At 41.0% G+C, this 22252-nt stretch overlaps 1 protein-coding gene across 1 annotated transcript in view; it reads right to left on the bottom strand.

The window, feature by feature from the left end:
- The window catches only part of LOC124607387 (baculoviral IAP repeat-containing protein 6), a 315981-nt gene that overhangs the window by 110367 nt on the left and 183362 nt on the right, over positions 1-22252 (bottom strand). Inside the window, exons 37-42 of the mRNA XM_047139740.1 lie at positions 20554-20710; positions 9318-9578; positions 8954-9084; positions 8169-8343; positions 7832-8032; positions 3709-3988 (exon numbers count right to left, since the gene is read on the bottom strand). Coding sequence (XP_046995696.1) covers positions 3709-3988; positions 7832-8032; positions 8169-8343; positions 8954-9084; positions 9318-9578; positions 20554-20710 — 1205 coding nt within the window. The remainder of the gene's footprint in view (positions 1-3708; positions 3989-7831; positions 8033-8168; positions 8344-8953; positions 9085-9317; positions 9579-20553; positions 20711-22252) is intronic.

The following is a 22252-nucleotide window of genomic DNA, read 5'->3' as shown; positions in this document are numbered from 1 at the left end:
GTCCATTTCAGTTTCGATAATCAGCAAACATTTATTTCACTGTACACAGTAAAGATACATTTGCATCTCAGCTTTTTTGCACCTATTTGAATTAACAGTCCTTTTTTGCCTGGATCAATTTGACTAAATTACTAAAGTATTACATCTACAAAAAATTCTATAAGTTTTTACCTTACTTTATTGAGAAGTTTCTTTCCATGCTTGCTTATCGCATATGCCAAGATTCCTTTTTTTCCCTTCAATTATTTGTTGCTTTTGTCACTTTATTTAAACAAAAAATTCTCCCTTGGTCTTTTTAAAGTACCAGCTCTGAGTTATTCTGCTTTAGGTTTCTCCATTTCACCAGGATCAAGTCTGCAACTGCTGCAATTTCCTTTATAATATCATCTTCAACCTTATGCATCTTTCGCCCTATAAAGCCTTTTTTTTTTTTTGTTTACCTACTGAATCAAATCACTGAAATTTCAATGGCGATAATCCGACAGCCTTAAGATTATAAACAGATCCCCAAAAACATTGGTTCCATCAGCTGCATTTCATTAAGATGAAATTAACATCAATGCAGAAGGAATTTTCATTTCGTAGCGGAATGTGTGCCGATTTGAAACTACCTGGAAAATTAAAACTGTGTGCCAGACCAGGACACATGCCTGGAATCTTTTGCCTACTGCAAGTGCTCTACTGACTCCGCTATCTAGACAGGGCTCACAAACCACCCTCACAGCCTTTCTTCCCCATTAGTAGTTCTTCAGTTATCTTCACAGCAGTTCTTCTGCATATCTTGCAGGGCGAGTACTCCTGGAAGAAAGGATATTGTGGGTTCTGGACAAATGGCTTAGCAATACTAAGGGGTTTTAACATCTGTGAAGCTTTCTTTTAGAAAAAGTCTTTTCTGCACTATTTGCACAGAAATTGGTCTAATCAGACTGTCACATATTTTACAGGATCAGACGTTTCCAAATTGATTTAGTAGACACATATTTGTGTTCTATTATTACAACATAACTACCTAAATCTTTATGTTTGTGTAAGAGCAGTACCTCACAATGAACACAAATCTATGCAGCTTCATCAAAGCATAAACCAGCTAACTGATTAAGCTGGGCTTATTCTCAGGAATATTGTTTTGCAGCTTTTAGGTATTTATAGACTTTGTAAAAAAACAACAACATACAGAATCGTTAATGCTTTGAAAGCTGCAAGGATTTAATGGTCCTTTGTTGACATCACTATCACAAATACACAGCTGACATGACCACGGCAGGTTTCAGGTCACTACAATGCAGTGCAGTAACCTCTCTTTAAATTCTAGAGTCACTGTTCAGTATAATTCAATACTTCAATGAAGCTATGTAAGACAATAATGATTCAAACGGGTTTTTAAAAGAGACTAAGAACAGAAATTTTATTGATCACTAAATAAACAAACTGTATTTAACCTTTTCACTGCTGTTGGCATGTATATGTGTCCTACTACATCATCCCCCCTAGATGTTGTGGACGTGTATATACATACCACTTGGATTTTTCTGAATGCAGCCTGAACTGCAATCTCTCACTACTATGGACAAGTTACTTCCATATATCGGTGAATATAAATCTTTCGAGTATTTATCATACAACATTGCATCGTGCACAACTTTCCTTTAGATACACAACCCAAAAACTCACGAATGAAATGAGATATCATTCTGCTCTCAAGTTTAACTAAAATTTCTATATCTTATTTACATTTCATTCACTGAAATGTATGAGCTAAAATCAGCCATAAGCAAAATTTATGCAATGCTTTTTTACCTCTGTGAACTATTTAAAATCTCATGCAATGCTTTATTTAATATGATGCAGCTCCTTATCGAGTGAAGGTATCAGACTGTAGGGTGTGCAAAATTCAGATTTTTTTCACCTAACAGTTTTCAAAAAGTCAGTATTTCAAATTAGCCGGAATGCTGTCTCTTAGCACAGGCACTAGCATTTGGCAAGCACTACAGCCATAACAAGCACAGCCTCAGTACAGAACACAAAGAGCTCACCTGTGGCAGTGAAAGGGTTAAATCTACTGATAAAACCAACAAATAAAGTCAAATTTTTGCACCTTAACTAAAACGATATACGATCAAAAATAGGTGTATCTGGTAGCCTTTGATGTGTCTTTTTGGTTGTCTTAACAACTATAAAAATAAGATGTACATTTTAAGACACTATTTCAAATACAGTAAACTCTTGATTATCCACAGCAATTGGGGACTTGAAAATCACGGATGATCAAATTTCATGCATAATCCACAATTAAAGCACACAGTAATGCATTTGTATTGTCCAAAAATATAAACTAATTTCAATATCACAATTAAAATCAGTAACTAATGTTTATAATAGATTCTACTTCAACATCATAGTATATGTGAAAATTTGGTACTTACAACGAATAGAGTAAAATCCAATCTCACATTACCTTACACTACTTTGAAATAAAATACAATCCATCACTTGCAGTGTTTGAGGAACACATTGCTTTCTACAGTTGCGTTGTAACGTGAGATTATCGCTCGGTCGTAACTACTCCCAGGTTGATGGAAAATTTTCAGCAGGGGGGAGGGAAGTGGGAGAAATAGGCAGTGGATAATCGAAAGTATATTGTATAGGGTAACAATGGTGCATTTGACAGTTTTGGGAAAGCAAAGCATAGTGAATACATTTGTAGGTAAGCTCATGATTCACTCACTTCCTGGCAGGCAGACAGACAAAGTTCTGAAAACGATACTTGTTTTAGTGTCTCGTACTCACTGCCAAAACATGAGGAAAAGTCATCGTGAGAAAATTTGTTTTATTCATCAAAACTAGTGTCAAGATGTACATTACAGAATCTCACCTCTATTACATCAGGAACAACATCTTGCCAAATTTTAGGATTTAATTGCACTGTTCCCTTACCTAAGAAAGTAACCCTCATGAAACTGGTCCTAGTACATGCGCCAAGTTATACATGGAGCTGCAACTCTGTGTAAGTCAATGCAAGTCACTTTTGTACACATTTTACCAAAATCAAAGATGATCAATATAGAATGCCCGAGCCACTCTTCGGTGGGAATCCCAGTTTAGATCCTGATGCACAGAGCAACTTTTTTGCATCCCTTGAGCCTCCTAATTCAAACAATACCTTGAAAATATTATTCTTGTTTATCATTTGCACGCAGCTTCCCTTTTTACTACAATAAAGCAATATTATTCTTTTCTCTCACTTGAGTTTTTACCAGTACAGCAACAGCACAGACATTAGAAAAAGACCAATCCACTATTCTGCTGTCACATCAAGTTTCTCGGTACAACTATTACTTTGTCTTCTTTCCTTAACAGTATTTAAGTATTCTTATTGTACGAAACTAATAACAAACTTGACATGAAAAGTTAAAGCTTGCCAAGATTATGCAATGCAAAAGAAGAAGTAGCAGCAGCAGACACAAATGTTTTCACAATGAATGTATAAAAATTAAGTTCTTAACACAAGATGACTAAAATAACACAGTCTGACATGATCCAAAGAAAGTGTGGAGGTGGGGGGGGGGAAGGAAGGAGGCGCACTGAGGAGGGGGGGAAGGGGAGGACGATATAATGAAGTGATGGAATAATATTGGAAGATAAAAAAAATTCATACTGGATTATATTCCTTAGATGGATGCAACAGAGAGATAGAGAAGGCTCAAGTACCTTGATTTTGTGAGTTGTTCCTCATCAGGCACATCCATGTTCACTGTACGGAAAGCAGTTTCCCCAAAAGTAGTTGAACCAAGCAAGCGAATTTGTGAGAGTCCGATGTTTGAAGAATCGTGAGGTTTATAAAGTCGAAGCAGCACACTGGTGACAATTTCTGGCTGTGGCAGATGAAGTCGTATAAATGTGAGCCCGCTGGTGGGAACTGGGGGACACACAGGCACTAGACCAACACTGCAGTCGCGGCATACTTCCACTGCTACTGCTGAAGGGCACGCTGAGAAAATAACCATCAACATTATAAGATGACGTGTATTATAACTTACACAATAACAATTATGTTTCTTGATATTAACCTTTAGTAAGTGAGCTCAAAAGATTAAAGGGGATATAAGACAATAAACAGAGAACACATCCATGTGTATACTATTAGAACATTTACACCAAGAATAAATAATATTAAGTTATGAGCTGCTGCAACATTATCAAGTGCAAAACAACAAAACTGGATAAGAAAATTTTTAATATTACGTAAGCTGTTAATATAAGTTTCATTAGTATTCTGTCAAACTGCATAGCACATGATCAATATAAGAATCAAACAATGGATATAACAAATACAATAACTACTCTTTTCTCTTGTTTTGAAATTTTAAGAGAGAAAGCACACATGACATAAATTATCTGCTAATTCGTTTGGTTTAAAGGGGACCACTCATCAAAAATCAGCACTCATCAAAAAGCAGAAGTGTTGATTTGTCAATACACACACACAAACGAAGAAGCTAGCTATTGGAGTTTTGCTGAACATGCACACACTCGGATGCACCTATGTCTTTACATGGTGCTGGCTAGACTATTTTTCGGCAGGTGGACTGGTTGTGGTGGCAGTAGTGTCAGGTAAGGTGGGCAGAGGGAGAGACAGTAGGAGGCAGCGAATGGGGAACTGGGGGTGGGTGGATAGTGGCCCAGAGGGAGGTGGCCAGTTTGCCAGCCACAAATGTGGGAGGGAAGGGCGGCAGGTATAAGGGCTGGCACCACTGCAATGGCCAGTGGGAAGTGGCAGATGCTGGAAGCAAAGTGGAGACGCGAATTGGGAGGGGATGACAGGATGGAGGAAGAGGAAAATGTTGGGTGAAAGGTACAGGGACAGGGGGTTACACTATTCTCATTCTATTCAAAAAATCTACAACTAAAATTGAAGTGCCTATATGCTTTTGCACACATCATTTTATCACGACAGCCTGTGCAATATGTACGAGGGCAGTTCAATAAGTAATGCAACACATTTTTTTTCTGAAACAGGGGTTGTTTTATTCAGCATTGAAATACACCAGGTTATTCCCCAATCTTTTAGCTACACAACACTATTTTTCAACGTAATCTCCATTCAATGCTACGGCCTTACGCCACCTTGAAATGAGGGCCTGTATGCCTGCACGGTACCATTCCACTGGTCGATGTTGGAGCCAACGTCGTACTGCATCAATAACTTCATCATCATCCGCGTAGTGCCTCCCACGGATTGCGTCCTTCATTGGGTCAAACATATGGAAATCCGACGGTGCGAGATCGGGGCTGTAGGGTGCATGAGGAAGAACAGTCCACTGAAGTTTTGTGAGCTCCTCTCGGGTGCGAAGACTTGTGTGAGGTCTTGCGTTGTCATGAAGAAGGAGAAGTTCGTTCAGATTTTTGTGCCTACGAACACGCTGAAGTCGTTTCTTCAATTACTGAAGAGTAGCACAATACACTTCAGAGTTGATCGTTTGACCATGGGGAAGGACATCGAACAGAATAACCCCTTCAGCGTCCCAGAAGACTGTAACCATGACTTTACCGGCTGAGGGTATGGCTTTAAACTTTTTCTTGGTAGGGGAGTGGGTGTGGCGCCACTCCATTGATTGCCGTTTTGTTTCAGGTTCGAAGTGATGAACCCATGTTTCATCGCCTGTAACAATCTTTGACAAGAAATTGTCACCCTCAGCCACATGACGAGCAAGCAATTCCGCATAGATGGTTCTCCTTTGCTCTTTATGGTGTTCGGTTAGACAACGAGGGACCCAGCGGGAACAAACCTTTGAATATCCCAACTGGTGAACAATTGTGACAGCACTACCAACAGAGATGTCAAGTTGAGCACTCAGTTGTTTGATGGTGATCCGTCGATCATCTCGAACGAGTGTGTTCGCACGCTCCGCCATTGCAGGAGTCACAGCTGTGCACGGCCGGCCCGCACGCGGGAGATCAGACAGTCTTGCTTGACCTTGCGGCGATGATGACACACACTTTGCCCAACGACTCACCGTGCTTTTGTCCACTGCCAGATCACCGTAGACATCCTGCAAGCGCCTATGAATATCTGAGATGCCCTGGTTTTCCCCCAAAAGAAACTCGATCACTGCCCATTGTTTGCAACGCACATCCATTACAGACGCCATTTTAACAGCTCCGTACAGCGCTGCCACCTGTCAGAAGTCAATGAAACTATACGAGACGAAGCGGGAATGTTTAAAAATATTCCACAAGAAATTTCCGGTTTTTTCAACCAAAATTGGCCGAGAAAAAAAAAGTGTTGCTTTACTTATTGAACTGGCCTCGTATATAGGGGGAGGGGAGGAGAGGAGCAGCATTATCTTTTTACAGTCTTCAGTGAAGCATGGTTACTGAATTAAACAGCTATCCAAACGTTTCACAACACCTTTCTTCCAGATATCTTAACAGAAATGACTGAACACGTTGTGACTCCATTCCACTGACAAAAGTAACCCACTATAGTTCACTTCAGTTTATTTTTCCTCTTACAAACTCTTAACAGATTAGCATTACTCTAAGACATAGTGAATCATGTAAATAATTTTGGAGTAAAAGTAACAATTTGCCGATTAGTAGAAGTGCTGAGACATTGGTAGGCATCCAAACAAGACTGAACATACACACACAGTGTGTGTACGGCTACATGATGACAGCTGAATACACAATGCTGCAATTATTTTTACACTCACAACTTCATCTGTACACCACAGCCATGATGCAACATGTTCTAGAAATTATTTATGTTCAAGAACCACTTGTCTTATTTCCTCACTATTCCATTAGCAAGTGATTCAAAAAAAGGACAACTATCAAAACATCTCCACCGAAGGCTGGATCCACTTTCCTTATGTAATCGCCATTATTCAAGTTGCATATGGAAGGAAGGGATTTATTTCATTTGCTTTGGGTCGTCTGCTCCTGGAAGCTTTAATACTACTTCCTTCATAGAGGAGCTGATATCCCAAAAACCTATGCAATTCTGGTATCAAACTGTACCTTTATAATACTCATTCATTCGAAATTTTATATTCCTCAGGACAGTTATGCTGGAGAATTTACATTACATTTACCAAATATTCTGTTAGCACTTGGAGGAACATAGACATGTTAAAGAATGGAAACACACAGTATCAGTATTCTATAAATAGTATTGTATTGTATTGTATTGTATGTTAACTGGGGGCCTAGAAACGACTGAGAGGCTCCGTCCCCGCTGCAGCCGCAATGGTTCACAACTCCACGATGGTTACAGCAGTCCACTTCATCCTTCCGCCACCCCACACTGAACCACTCTTTCAGGGTTATTGTGTGGTTCAGCCCCCGGTGGACCATCTCAGAGAATGTCTCACACCAAACCAGTGTGGTAGAGTACGCGTACGTGGAGAACTTGTTTGGGCAGCAATTGCTGACATAATATAGCTCAGGCGGAATAAGGGGAACCAGCCTGCATTCGCCGAGGCAGATGGAAAATTGCCTAAAACCCATGCACAGACTAGCCGGCTCACTGGACCTCGACACAAGTCTGCCGGGCAGATTCGTGTCGGGGACCAGGCACTCCTTCCCAGCCCAGAAAGCCATGCATTAGACTGCATGGCGGCCGGGCATTTATAGTATAGTTTATTGTGAACTAGCTTTTAGCTTTTTAGCCTTAAGTTGTCTGAGGGTGGCCTAAAAAGCCAACAGCTGGTCCTTGTGGAAATTCAATAATGTGTAAAAACACTGTGTATTTCAGTTCTTTAGTGTCTAAATTACATTACTGGATATTGTACAAAATAAAATTTGGACGGTAACCAAGTAGCAGACTTACTAGCAAGTGATGTTAAATGGGGCTGCAGCTGTACCTCCTTTAACAGAACAGCACAAGGTAATGTGAGAGTAAGCTCCACCCAGCTTTCTTCAGGGTAAAAGTGATACGACCACGCAGGTGTCCGAGCACGTCGGTGAGGTGGTGCCGACTGGATCAGCACATCAGCTGGCTGTGCCGTTAGATTACTAGCACTGATGTTACCTGTCAAAGAAAAAGCACTCCCACATCACAAGAATTTTTACAGATTGCTCCCTTAACATCGATAACACCTTGAATTAGCTCAAGAATCATTTAAAGTAATGTCAGTATGTGTAATAAAATCAGTGTTTTGACTCACCTAAAGGTGCGAAGTTGAGTAAGCCTTCATAGGTTTCAATAGGGTTTGACAGTTTTTTGCCAGTGCTTGTACTTGCTGATGGAATATGACTGAAATGTTGCATAACCACTGATACCATACTTGGATGAGAGTTTATTAAAGCCTGGTTGCTTTTGACCAAATTTTCACATATTACCTGCAGAAAATTTCAAGAATATCAACACACCTATGACGCGATTTTTAAAAAAGCTGAACTCAAAATCTATGAACAAATCTTCAGTATTTGCATCCTGACCAAAATTAACACACTTAACATCTGTTTTACACATCTCTCTCTTCACACATATAAGTAATGACACATTAACACAACTGTAGCATAAAATTAATGAACAAGGAAAAATTGAGAACCATCTGAGCTCCAAACTTGCATTGCCTCAAACACTAGTACCTGAAGTCGCCGTTACAGTGAAAACTAATGTGTAAACAAGTGTCAAGATCATGCTTACTCGGAATGCAGACTTCTGTCTGAAAATAGTCAGTTCACTAAATTCAGTGTAGTACCTAGGCAAAGTCTGACTCACTATTCATTGTATAAACTGGACTTTTAAATGCTCTACAAGCTTTATCTCTGTGCATGTTGTACAGTGACTCTCAAAACTTCTTAACTGTACATAATTAAAATTCATACAATGAAAGTTAGACACACATTCAAAACTAGGCTCATTCAAATACATACCTCAATGTGGAAACTATTTATCAAAGACATTCCCTTTACAACTACTACATCACAATTACTCTTATCATACCTTAATTCCTCCCATATTATTGAATTCATTAAGTGCTTCTTCTGAATCGAGCACGTGAAGAATGAACCACAGGAGGGGTTCTGAGAGCTGCATAACACCAATAGTCCCAACACTTGGCTTACTATTGCATGCTGAAAACAATAAGGAAGGGAAGTGAGAGCAGAGACAATGTGCAAAATAATGTCAAACATTAATGAAATACGCTAACTGCCATAAAAAGCAAAGCAATAATGGTAGCACAAAGCCATACGTTATTCAAATGCTTAGAGTTGCCTTGCTCTGTGTGTGTGTGTGTGTGTGTGTGTGTGTGTGTGTGTGTGTGCGCACGCACGCACCTGCTAGAAACTCAACCTAGTATACTTACAGGATAGGAAATCGTAGAGTGTCTGCAACATTAGCGTCGGCTTTGTCGCCTTTCGAGCAAGCATGAGCAGTAACTGGAAGACTGCATCCCCAACAGACAAAGGCTCTAGGTCACCAAAAGCAGTTGCAGAAATTTGTTCTCCTGCTGAGGCATTCATGGCAGGAGATGCACCTGCCGAACCCAGGAGCATTGCCAGAGTCGATCCAGAACAGCCCGCTAAAGAACTCAGCAGTCGCATTACTGTTGTTTGTTGCTCCAGCACTGTAATTAGCACAACATCCTTAACAAACTTATCTTTTAATATTCCAGTACTGCTTTTACATTACTAACATAAATTATTACCACATTTTACAAATGATCATTATTCATATCAAAACTGCATCGACACCATTCTATTCATAACCAAGCTCTGTTCCACTCACAAGTAGTTACCCACATCAAACAGCTAAAACCAAATAAAACTGATTTTTAAATAAGAATATGCACCTGCTCTATCACTCAAAAATGTCATTTACCTGTAAAACTAGGCATTTCTGTGAAATCAAAATTTAAAGATTAAGTAATCTAAGGACTTAAGGGGCTCCGGAAAGGCTCAAAATCATGAAAAGTTCAATTTTTACTTTTTTGCGTTTTCTGAATCTGCAGACTATTACCTTTTAATAGATATATAATTTATTCAATTCCGAAGACTACAACTATTTTTAAATTTTTTTTGAAATGTGTTCTACATGGGCGTGACCCACTGTGGCGCTGTTAAACTGCTGTCAAATGGTGTTATTATTAACGTCCGTGTACATCAGGTACATTTTAGTGATGTGAGATAAAGTATGTGTTGTGGCTAACCTGTGATGGTTCAATATATATCGCTGGTGTGATTGTCGATTGTTTCATGTTTATTTACTCTGTCGTTATCTCGAAAATATTCGTAATTAATTATGTTTCTTGAGTCTCTGTTTTGTTGAAGTATAATAATGAGTAAAAGTAAAGTTATCAGAAATCCTCTGAAGGCTTTTAAGAAAAGGAGAAATGTTGGAAAGCCAAAGGTATGTGTTATTACTGTAAACAATAAAGACGATAACCAAGTGAGTGAACCTAACCTCTGAAGTACACCTGCCCATAGCAGTCAAAGTCGGAAAGAAAATACTTCACAGAAGAAGCTTGGTTCAATGAGTGAAAAATATGAATGTTTTATGGGCGAATCTGATGTGAATGAAATATTTGATATGTCGGTTCTCAAAGGAATTTTTTCAAACTGTGTAAGATGTATTCATTGTAGTGAAGTTGGTCTGGAACTCTCCATAATAAAGCACGTAGGTCTTGCTAGTGAAATACAACTGAAATGTGATAAGTGTTCATACATGACCACCTTTTGGAACAGTGTTGCAGTAACTGCAACTGAAGAAAATGGTAGCAAAATCTACGAACACAACATTAGATTTGTTTATTCCTTGCGTTCAGTTGGTAAGGGTGCTACTGCAGGTGCAATTTTCTGTGGCATCATGAATCTTCCAAATCCCCCACCCAAGTTTACGACCTATAATAAATTAATAGGGTCTAAAGTAGAAGATGTCTGTATACAATCTATGAAGAACGCTGTGGAAGAGGCAGTAATGGAAAATAATGGTAACAGAGATTTGACTGCAGCGTTCGATGGTACCTGGCATAAACGGGGACACACATCTCTTCATGGTGTAGTATCTGCCACCAGTATGTATACAGGGAAAGTTTTAGATGTAGCAGTAATATCAAAGTATTGTAGATGTCCACAAAAATATAAAGGTACACATGAAAATAATTGCAAAGCTAACTATAGTGGCAGTAGTGGAGGAATGGAAGTGGCTGGTGTTGCCAGTATATTCCAGCGTTCTGAGGAGTGTGATAAAGTGCGATATGTTAATTACCTTGGTGACGGTGATTCTTAAAGTTTCAAACATGTTCAAGGACTGAATCCCTATGGTGATGATGTTGTAGTGCAGAAATTTGAGTGTATTGGACACGTACAGAAGCGAATGGGAACAAGACTTCGGCAACTGAAAGCTTCGTACAAAAAACAAAAACTCAGTGATGGTAAAGGGTTGGATGGGAAGGGAAGGTTAACTGACAGTGTAATTGACAAAATACAGAACTATTATGGAATGGCTATTAGGCAAAATACACAAAGTGTCGACGAAATGAAGAAGGCTGTTTGGGCTCTTTTTTTTTCATACTTCTTCAACCGATGAAAATCCCCAACATAGCTTGTGTCCCAAAGAAGAAGACAGTTGGTGTAAATACAACAAAGGATTGCTAACTGGTGAAGTGTACACTCATAAGCATAGTCTGCCTCATGCAATAATGGAGGTGATAAAAGCTATTTTCAGAGACTTAGCAGCACCTGAACTGTTGAAAAAGCGTATTCACGGAAAAACTCAAAACCCCAATGAAAGTGTAAATAGTGTTATATGGTTGAGAATCCCCAAGACTGTATTTGTTGGAATAGAAACACTTCACTTTGGTGTGTATGATGCTGTTGCGACTTTCAATGATGGCAACCTTGTAAGGTGCAAGGTATTTAGAAATATGGGAATGAAGATAGGTTCTAACATGGTACGAGCGATGCTTGCTTTAGACAAGGAACGCCTTCGGGCTGCAGACAGGGCTGTAAAGAGTCTAGAAATACAAGCAAGAGTAAACAGCAGGAGGAACAAGAGGAAGCTGGAGGAGTAGTTTGCAGAGGATGAAGATAATCCATCCTATGGACCTGGAATGCACTAAAAAGTTAATCCAATCTTTGTCGCTCGATTCCCAAAACTTTTATTTTCTCATACTAATTACATGTTTTCTAAGGATCTTCCAAACATATTTGTTTCAAACTTTCAGTAAATGTTACACAGTACCTTCTGCATAATTTAACACAGCCTTTTTCCAAAAAACTGTATATTTTTGAATATATAAATAAAAAGTTGCAAAAAAATGTTGTGAATTTTCATTACAATTGAAAAAAAAATCATCTTTAATAACTGAACTAAAATTTTGTAAAATCCCTGTGTTAAGTTGTAGCCCATATTCCAGTAAATAATCTGTAAAAAGTTCAACTTCCTACCTCAAATACTTTGTGAGGAAAGATGTAATTTATAAGTGTTATTTTAACATTGCAAGTATAGGGCGTTCCGGAGCCCATTAAGTCCAAGTCATTGAAGAAACAATATCGTGTAACAGACACTTATTACCAACATATTCACAAGACTCATAAAATTATTTTTTGCAAAAAGTTAAGCGTCCGATTGAAATATTATACATTAATACACACAGTATTAACAGAGTTAGATTCCCCCTAAAAAAAAGTTGTCTTGTTACTCTAGATTATTCGCTTATTCGCCATCGAAAGTGCAAATGTGGAATACCCAGAGAAGTGGTTAAAGAACAATGGAGCGGAGCAGTATTCACACTTAACACTGTAGGCATGTAACTGCTCAATATTCTCTGACATAATTAATCGAGTGCAAAATAACAATGTAAAAGAAAAGTAAGAGTTACAGCTAGGATGAACTGATGGAAATTCACAGCTTAGGAAAAAATGAAAAGAAATTTGCAGCAGCACAACAGAATGGGACATTTCACTAGAATAGCTGCAAGCAGTAACAAAGAGCACCCTTGGACCAGTGAACAATGCTGCCTGGGATAAGTCTGATGAAAGGTCCTGATCTGATTCAAGCATTCTATTACATTATACCGACTCAAGAAACAACAACTAAACTCCAGATGTATTGCAAGAGAACCTGTAATGTGAGTATATTTTGTCATGATACAAGGGTAGTATGAATATCTGATTAGTGATGGCACTGGGTACGCAACAATTAAATTTCACCATACATGTTACATTTAATCACTTAAAACCTTGTCAGCGATGATATTCTTTCTTCAGTCACCTGCTTACATGGAGATAAGTAACCCACTTACATATTTGATACAAAATTCATCTTTGATAATGGATTTATTGCCCCTTTATTTTAATGTACAATATCAGTACCAAAGATGAAAATTCTTGTCAAAGACACGTGCCGATATCATACACCCATTGCAAGACAGAAATGGGTGAAAAAACTCACATCACTCATGATGTTTCAACTCATTAAAATAAATCCTACATCGTAAAACATGACACTTGCATACACAACACTAGTATTAATAAACTATTTACACAGCAACTATCATGACCATGGCAAAATAAATGATGGATTAAACCAATATTATTGAAGGAGTACCAAGATGCTGGAAAGGTTTAACAACCTAATATAGCTTCATCTCTCAGAGCTAATCAACTCACGCTCACAAAGTTGACATAACTGCATCCATGAGTAACTTTTTAGAATGGTGCATATTGTTCCGCTCTGGAGTAGATCAAAAGGCACAGCCAATTCACTGCCTCATTCCTGCTGTGTGTATTCACATGGCAGGAGAGATGCTTGAGCAGTGTGCTTTGTTTGTGAATGTACGTGTGCTGTTCATGAATACTTAAGAAGTAATGGGGACTGCCTTTCCAATGTAAGAGGTAGAAACCTAAGAAAAGTGTCAAAGTGAGTCATAGTGGCTGATATAATGGAGACTGGCTTTTTGTGGACACAGAGATAAACACCAAATCGGGCTGGCTCTTAAAGTGAGGAAGATCCAAGTGACATGAAACTGGAAAAAAGACCGGACAAGCACAAGTAGGACTTGCACTCAGAGGTTTCAGCACAAACTTAATTATGTATAGTTCATTCATCCTAAGAAACAAGAACCTCAATTATCTTTTCTTGTTATCAATGGCAATTCTGGCAAGATGTTGGACCCACTAATTCCAATTCTTTCAAGAATTTTCTTTTAATTTTAACTTCTAAGTTGAAATTTTTTGTGTAATTTTCACATTCGCTATTGAAATTTTTCATTTATTTTATTAATTTTGGCATTATATTAACATGCTATGTCAGTGGCAATTGCAGATGTATTGATTTTGCCTACACCCCTATCAGTGAGTTTGTGATTATCAAAAAGCCACATTTTTTATTGCACTGACATACAAGCCTAAATTTTTTACACGGTCAAGGTCGAAGTAGAGAGGATATAAAATGTAGACTGGCAATGGCAAGGAAAGTGTTTCTGAAGAAGAGAAATTTGTTAACATCGAGTATAGATTTAAGTGTCAGGAAGTCATTTCTGAAAGTATTTGTATGGAGTGTAGCCATGTATGGAAGTGAAACATGGACGATAAACAGTTTAGACAAGAAGAGAATAGAAGCTTTCGAAATGTGCTGCTACAGAAGAATGCTGAAGATTAGATGGGTAGATCACATAACTAATGAGGAAGTATTTAATAGGATTGGGGAGAAGAGAAATTTGTGGCACATCTTGACTAGAAGAAGGGATCAGTTGGTAGGACATGTTCTGAGGCATTAAGGGATCACCAATTTAGTATTGGAGGGCAGCATGGAGGGTAAAAATTGTAGAGGGAGACCAAGAGATGAATACACTAAGCAGATTCAGAAGAATGTAGGTTGCAGTAGGTACTGGGATATGAAGAAGCTTGCACAGGATAGAGTAGCATGGAGAGCTGCATCAAACCAGTCTCAAGACTCAAGACCACAACAACAACAAGGGGCCATTGACCTAAGTACGTAGTATCAATATAATGAAAAGAAACATTCCACGTGGGAAAAATTATATATAAAAACAAAGATGAGGTGACTTACCGAACAAAAGCGCTGGCAGGTCGATAGACACACAAACAAACACAAACATACACACAAAATTCAAGCTTTCGCAACAAACTGTTGCCTCATCAGGAAAGAGGGAAGGAGAGGGGAAGACGAAAGGAAGTGGGTTTTAAAGGAGAGAGTAAGGAGTCATTCCAATCCCGGGAGCGGAAAGACTTACCTTAGGGGGAAAAAAGGACAGGTATACACTCGCACACACGCACATATCCATCCACACATACAGACACAAGCAGACATATTTAAAGACAAAGAGTCTGGGCAGAGATGTCAGTCGAGGCAGAAGTGTAGAGGCAAAGAAGTTGTTGAAAGACAGGTGAGGTATGAGTGGCGGCAACTTGAAATTAGCGGAGATTGAGGCCTGGCGGATGACGAGAAGAGAGGATATACTGAAGGGCAAGTTCCCATCTCCGGAGTTCGGATAGGTTGGTGTTGGTGGGAAGTATCCAGATAACCCGGACGGTGTAACACTGTGCCAAGATGTGCTGGCCGTGCACCAAGGCATGTTTAGCCACAGGGTGATCCTCATTACCAACAAACACTGTCTGCCTGTGTCCATTCATGCGAATGGACAGTTTGTTGCTGGTCATTCCCACATAGAATGCGTCACAGTGTAGGCAGGTCAGTTGGTAAATCACGTGGGTGCTTTCACACGTGGCTCTGCCTTTGATCGTGTACACCTTCCGGGTTACAGGACTGGAGTAGGTGGTGGTGGGAGGGTGCATGGGACAGGTTTTGCATCGGGGGCGGTTACAAGGATAGGAGCCAGAGGGTAGGGAAGGTGGTTTGGGGATTTCATAGGGATGAACTAACAGGTTACGAAGGTTAGGTGGACGGCGGAAAGACACTCTTGGCGGAGTGGGGAGGATTTCATGAAGGATGGATCTCATTTCAGGGCAGGATTTGAGGAAGTCGTATCCCTGCTGGAGAGCCACATTCAGAGTCTGGTCCAGTCCCGGAAAGTATCCTGTCACAAGTGGGGCACTTTTGTGGTTCTTCTGTGGGGGATTCTGGGTTTGAGGGGACGAGGAAGTGGCTCTGGTTATTTGCTTCTGTACCAGGTCGGGAGGGTAGTTGCGGGATGCGAAAGCTGTTTTCAGGTTGTTGGTGTAATGATTCAGGGATTCCGGACTGGAGCAGATTCGTTTGCCACGAAGACCTAGGCTGTAGGGAAGGGACCGTTTGATGTGGAATGGGTGGCAGCTGTCGTAATGGAGGTACTGTTGCTTGTTGGTGGGTTTGATGTGGACGGACGTGTGAAGTTGGCCATTGGACAGGTGGAGGTCAACGTCAAGGAAAGTGGCATGGGATTTGGAGTAGGACCAGGTGAAACTGATGGAACCAAAGGAGTTGAGGTTGGAGAGGAAATTCTGGAGTTCTTCTTCACTGTGAGTCCAGATCATGAAGATGTCATCAATAAATCTGTACCAAACTTTGGGTTGGCAGACTTGGGTAACCAAGAAGGCTTCCTCTAAGCGACCCATGAATAGGTTGGCGTACGAGGGGGCCATCCTGGTACCCATGGCTGTTCCCTTTAATTGTTGGTATGTCTGGCCTTCAAAAGTGAAGAAGTTGTGGGTCAGGATGAAGCTGGCTAAGGTGATGAGGAAAGAGGTTTTAGGTAGGGTGGCAGGTGATCGGCGTGAAAGGAAATGCTCCATCGCAGCGAGGCCCTGGACGTGCGGAATATTTGTGTATAAGGACGTGGCATCAACGGTTACAAGGATGGTTTCCGGGGGTAACAGATTGGGTAAGGATTCCAGGCGTTCAAGGAAGTGGTTGGTGTCCTTGATGAAGGATGGGAGACTGCATGTAATGGGTTGAAGGTGTTGATCTACGTAGGCAGAGATACGTTCTGTGGGGGCTTGGTAACCAGCTACAATGGGGCGGCCGGGATGATTGGGTTTGTAGATTTTAGGAAGAAGGTAGAAGGTAGGGGTGCGGGGTGTCGGTGGGGTCAGGAGGTTGATGGAGTCAGGTGAAAGGTTTTGCAGGGGGCCTAAGGTTCTGAGGATTCCTTGAAGCTCCGCCTGGACATCGGGAATGGGGTTATCTTGGCAAACTTTGTATGTGGTGTTGTCTGAAAGCTGACGCAGTCCCTCAGCCACATACTCCCGACGATCAAGTACCACGGTCGTGGAACCCTTGTCCGCCGGAATAATGACGATGGATCGGTCAGCCTTCAGATCACGGATAGCCTGGGCTTCAGCAGTGGTGATGTTGGGTGTAGGATTAAGGTTTTTTAAGAAGGATTGAGATGCAAGGCTGGAAGTCAGAAATTCCTGGGAGGTTTGGAGAGGGTGATTTTGAGGAAGAGGAGGTGGGTCCCGCTGTGACGGAGGACGGAACTGTTCCAGGCAGGGTTCAATTTGGATGGTGTCTTGAGGAGTCGGATCATTAGGAGTAGGATTAGGATCATTTTTCTTCGTGGCAAAGTGATACTTCCAGCAGAGAGTACGAGTGTAGGACAGTAAATCTTTGACGAGGGCTGTTCGGTTGAATCTGGGAGTGGGGCTGAAGGTGAGGCCTTTGGATAGGACAGAGGTTTCGGATTGGGAGAGAGGTTTGGAGGAAAGGTTAACTACTGAATTAGGGTGTTGTGGTTCCAGATTGTGTTGATCGGAATTTTGAGGTTTTGGAGGGAGTGGAGCTGGAAGTGGGAGATTGAGTAGATGGGAGAGACTGGGTTTGTGTGCAATGAGAGGAGGTTGAGGTTTGCTGGAAAGGTTGTGAAGGGTGAGTGAGTTGCCTTTCCGGAGGTGGGAAACCAGGAGATTGGATAGTTTTTTGAGGTGGAGGGTGGCATGCTGTTCTAATTTACGTTTGGCCTGTAGGAGGATGCTCTGGACTGCCGGTGTGGATGTGGGAGAGGAAAGATTAAGGACTTTTATTAAGGATAGGAGTTGACGGGTGTGTTCATTGGCTGAGTTGATGTGTAGGTGAAGGATTAGGTGGGTGAGGGCAATGGATTGTTCAGTTTGGAACTGGTATAGGGACTGATGGAAAGAAGGGTTGCAGCCAGAGATGGGAACTTAAATCCCGGCCGCCCCATTGTAGCTGGTTACCAAGCCCCCACAGAACATATCTCTGCCTACGTAGATCAACACCTTCAACACATTACATGCAGTCTCCCATTCTTCATCAAAGACACCAACCACTTCCTTGAACGCCTGGAATCCTTACCCAATCTGTTACCCCCGGAAACCATCCTTGTAACCGTTGATGCCACGTCCTTATACACAAATATTCCGCACGTCCAGGGCCTCGCTGCGATGGAGCATTTCCTTTCACGCCGATCACCTGCCACCCTACCTAAAACCTCTTTCCTCATCACCTTAGCCAGCTTCATCCTGACCCACAACTTCTTCACTTTTGAAGGCCAGACATACCAACAATTAAAGGGAACAGCCATGGGTACCAGGATGGCCCCCTCGTACGCCAACCTATTCATGGGTCGCTTAGAGGAAGCCTTCTTGGTTACCCAAGTCTGCCAACCCAAAGTTTGGTACAGATTTATTGATGACATCTTCATGATCTGGACTCACAGTGAAGAAGAACTCCAGAATTTCCTCTCCAACCTCAACTCCTTTGGTTCCATCAGTTTCACCTGGTCCTACTCCAAATCCCATGCCACTTTCCTTGACGTTGACCTCCACCTGTCCAATGGCCAACTTCACACGTCCGTCCACATCAAACCCACCAACAAGCAACAGTACCTCCATTACGACAGCTGCCACCCATTCCACATCAAACGGTCCCTTCCCTACAGCCTAGGTCTTCGTGGCAAACGAATCTGCTCCAGTCCGGAATCCCTGAATCATTACACCAACAACCTGAAAACAGCTTTCGCATCCCGCAACTACCCTCCCGACCTGGTACAGAAGCAAATAACCAGAGCCACTTCCTCGTCCCCTCAAACCAAGAATCCCCCACAGAAGAACCACAAAAGTGCCCCACTTGTGACAGGATACTTTCCGGGACTGGACCAGACTCTGAATGTGGCTCTCCAGCAGGGATACGACTTCCTCAAATCCTGCCCTGAAATGAGATCCATCCTTCATGAAATCCTCCCCACTCCGCCAAGAGTGTCTTTCCGCCGTCCACCTAACCTTCGTAACCTGTTAGTTCATCCCTATGAAATCCCCAAACCACCTTCCCTACCCTCTGGCTCCTATCCTTGTAACCGCCCCCGATGCAAAACCTGTCCCATGCACCCTCCCACCACCACCTACTCCAGTCCTGTAACCCGGAAGGTGTACACGATCAAAGGCAGAGCCACGTGTGAAAGCACCCACGTGATTTACCAACTGACCTGCCTACACTGTGACGCATTCTATGTGGGAATGACCAGCAACAAACTGTCCATTCGCATGAATGGACACAGGCAGACAGTGTTTGTTGGTAATGAGGATCACCCTGTGGCTAAACATGCCTTGGTGCACGGCCAGCACATCTTGGCACAGTGTTACACCGTCCGGGTTATCTGGATACTTCCCACCAACACCAACCTATCCGAACTCCGGAGATGGGAACTTGCCCTTCAGTATATCCTCTCTTCTCGTCATCCGCCAGGCCTCAATCTCCGCTAATTTCAAGTTGCCGCCACTCATACCTCACCTGTCTTTCAACAACTTCTTTGCCTCTACACTTCTGCCTCGACTGACATCTCTGCCCAGACTCTTTGTCTTTAAATATGTCTGCTTGTGTCTGTATGTGTGGATGGATATGTGCGTGTGTGCGAGTGTATACCTGTCCTTTTTTCCCCCTAAGGTAAGTCTTTCCGCTCCCGGGATTGGAATGACTCCTTACTCTCTCCTTTAAAACCCACTTCCTTTCGTCTTCCCCTCTCCTTCCCTCTTTCCTGATGAGGCAACAGTTTGTTGCGAAAGCTTGAATTTTGTGTGTATGTTTGTGTTTGTTTGTGTGTCTATCGACCTGCCAGCGCTTTTGTTCGGTAAGTCACCTCATCTTTGTTTTTATATATAAGTACGTAGTATAAATTTCAACTTTATATCTATTTCGATTCCCGAGAAAAAATGATCTTAACAAACAAACTGACGAACAGATGGATAACAAAATGATGTTATAAGGGTTCTATCTTTACAGATTAAGGTATGAAACCCCAAAAATGTTGTTTTCCAATAATTACTAGACCATGATCATGTAGATGGACTTCCGGGAATCCTGTAAAAGTTACTAGGGAAACAGAACCAAACAATCATGGAAACAGAACTTGAAAACAGTAAGAATGCGTTTGTCTGATGGAATTTCCATTTTTTTAGGTACTAGTGCTCACTGAGAAGGCACGCAATATAGTCTACGCATTACTGGAAGATGCTGTTAACAAGTAAAATTTCTCGTTAGCTGTTGCAACTATCCTGTTGATGTGCACAGTGCCCTAGATTACAGTAAATATACATAATCTGGATAATGAAACATTTTGGAAATTTTATGTGATTGTCCAGAACAATAAACAATTTCAAAAAGAAATTACAACTACAACTCACCTGTGTCTGCAGCACAAGGAACCTTTGGCTCTTGCTCTGGTTGCGAACTCTGCTGCTGCATAAAAGACTGTTGAGTCTCTGTCCCCCTCTGTTCCGTTTCACTCTCAGGCAATTGGTTCTCACCTGTATCCATACTTTCTTCAGAATGCCTGGGTACCTGGAAAGAGATGATAAAAGTTGCACTTCTTTTCCAGAAACTTCCTCTGGCCATCACAAGATGAAAACGATGCTGCATAAATTAATCAGTTCATTCTCTTTTTTTATTTTTTGCAAAGTTTATACAGGTCAGATATCCAAGATATTCAGCATGTAAGACCCTTGAAAGCTCAGTCTCACTTAGATGGAAAATATATACATGACAGATCAGTTCTCACAAAACCAACAAATGCTCTGTGACCCTGGAGAATACTGGGGAAAACTTTATGAACTCTACAAGGATATATAGTTTCAATCAGATGGAGCAACAATTCCCACTGTTCAATTTACATCTGGCAAAAAAGTCACCTCTTACCATGTTGACATTTGTTGCCTCCATTTGTTCAAATGATCAAACCCTATTTAATTCCCTTCCTTGCAGGAGATCCATCCAATTTAAAGTCTACACACACTGTTATGGGAATATTGAACAATTAAAGAGAGCAATATCATATAAAATCATTAGCATTCCACTCATTAAATCCAAGAAGTGTGAACAGCTTCAACAGAATATCATCATCAATAATGAAATCAAATTTTTCTCACTTGAGCAATCTCATCTACGAAAGGCATAAAAATCGTGCCTTGCACATTGTTACAGATAAAATAATTATGTATTCTATTTTGTTTGAAATTATTGCCATTCAAAACGCTAAAGTTATTTCTAATGCGTGCTGGCATATAGAAAGTAAAATGATGATAAATCACATCTTCCTTTCACGTAGCAGAAAACTACTAAAAAGTATTCTTGAACAACAAAGTATTCTGCAATGGTACAGGCATTCAAAAACCACCAACACAACAGTAACCAACTCTATTATTTTACTGCGTCTGCCTCAGGATACCTCTACCAGACAAGATGTATGAACCTTTACAAAATTCCCACTCACTCTAGCCTCACAGTTCCCAGTCCTTGCCTTGCTCATTTATTCTATCTGTCACACACTCAAACAATCCTCCAATATCCCACAGACGCCAGAATCCAGCAAACGCATTACACTGTTATTAAAGCACACGTCCAACACCTTAATGTTGCAGAAGTTTAAGTCCTTCCAAGACCCTCAACTTTTAGCCCTCCACATAAATCTAACCACACTAGTCAGAGATCAACTCTCCTTCACTCACCTCCTGAATTGATAACAATGCTATCAAACCTTGTCTCTACCAGCTCACACCCTTATCCAATTGTGACCATCCACAATCAGGCAAAATCCTAAATATTTTGCTGGTTTTGGTATACCGACAGTATCTTTGTGATCTGTGCTAAGACACTTGTTTTCATTTATTTACAGCCATGGATCTTTTATCTGTTTTACAAGAAGTTCAATGTGCTACCTTCCTCGATATCTACAGCCATTTCTATGATGATTCCATAAGAGCCTCCAACTGTATCAAATCTAACAATCTTTAACACTAACTAAACTTTGATATCTTACATCTCTTCCACAGCAACAAATCTCCACAGTCCAGTTTTTTCTGCCACAGAAAATGATTCTGGAGTGAG

Source organism: Schistocerca americana, chromosome 1 (assembly GCF_021461395.2).
Source record: "Schistocerca americana isolate TAMUIC-IGC-003095 chromosome 1, iqSchAmer2.1, whole genome shotgun sequence".
In the NCBI taxonomy this organism is placed as follows: Eukaryota; Metazoa; Arthropoda; class Insecta; order Orthoptera; family Acrididae; genus Schistocerca; species Schistocerca americana.
Note: the sequence above shows the minus strand (reverse complement) of the source record. Positions and strands in the feature narration are given on the sequence as shown.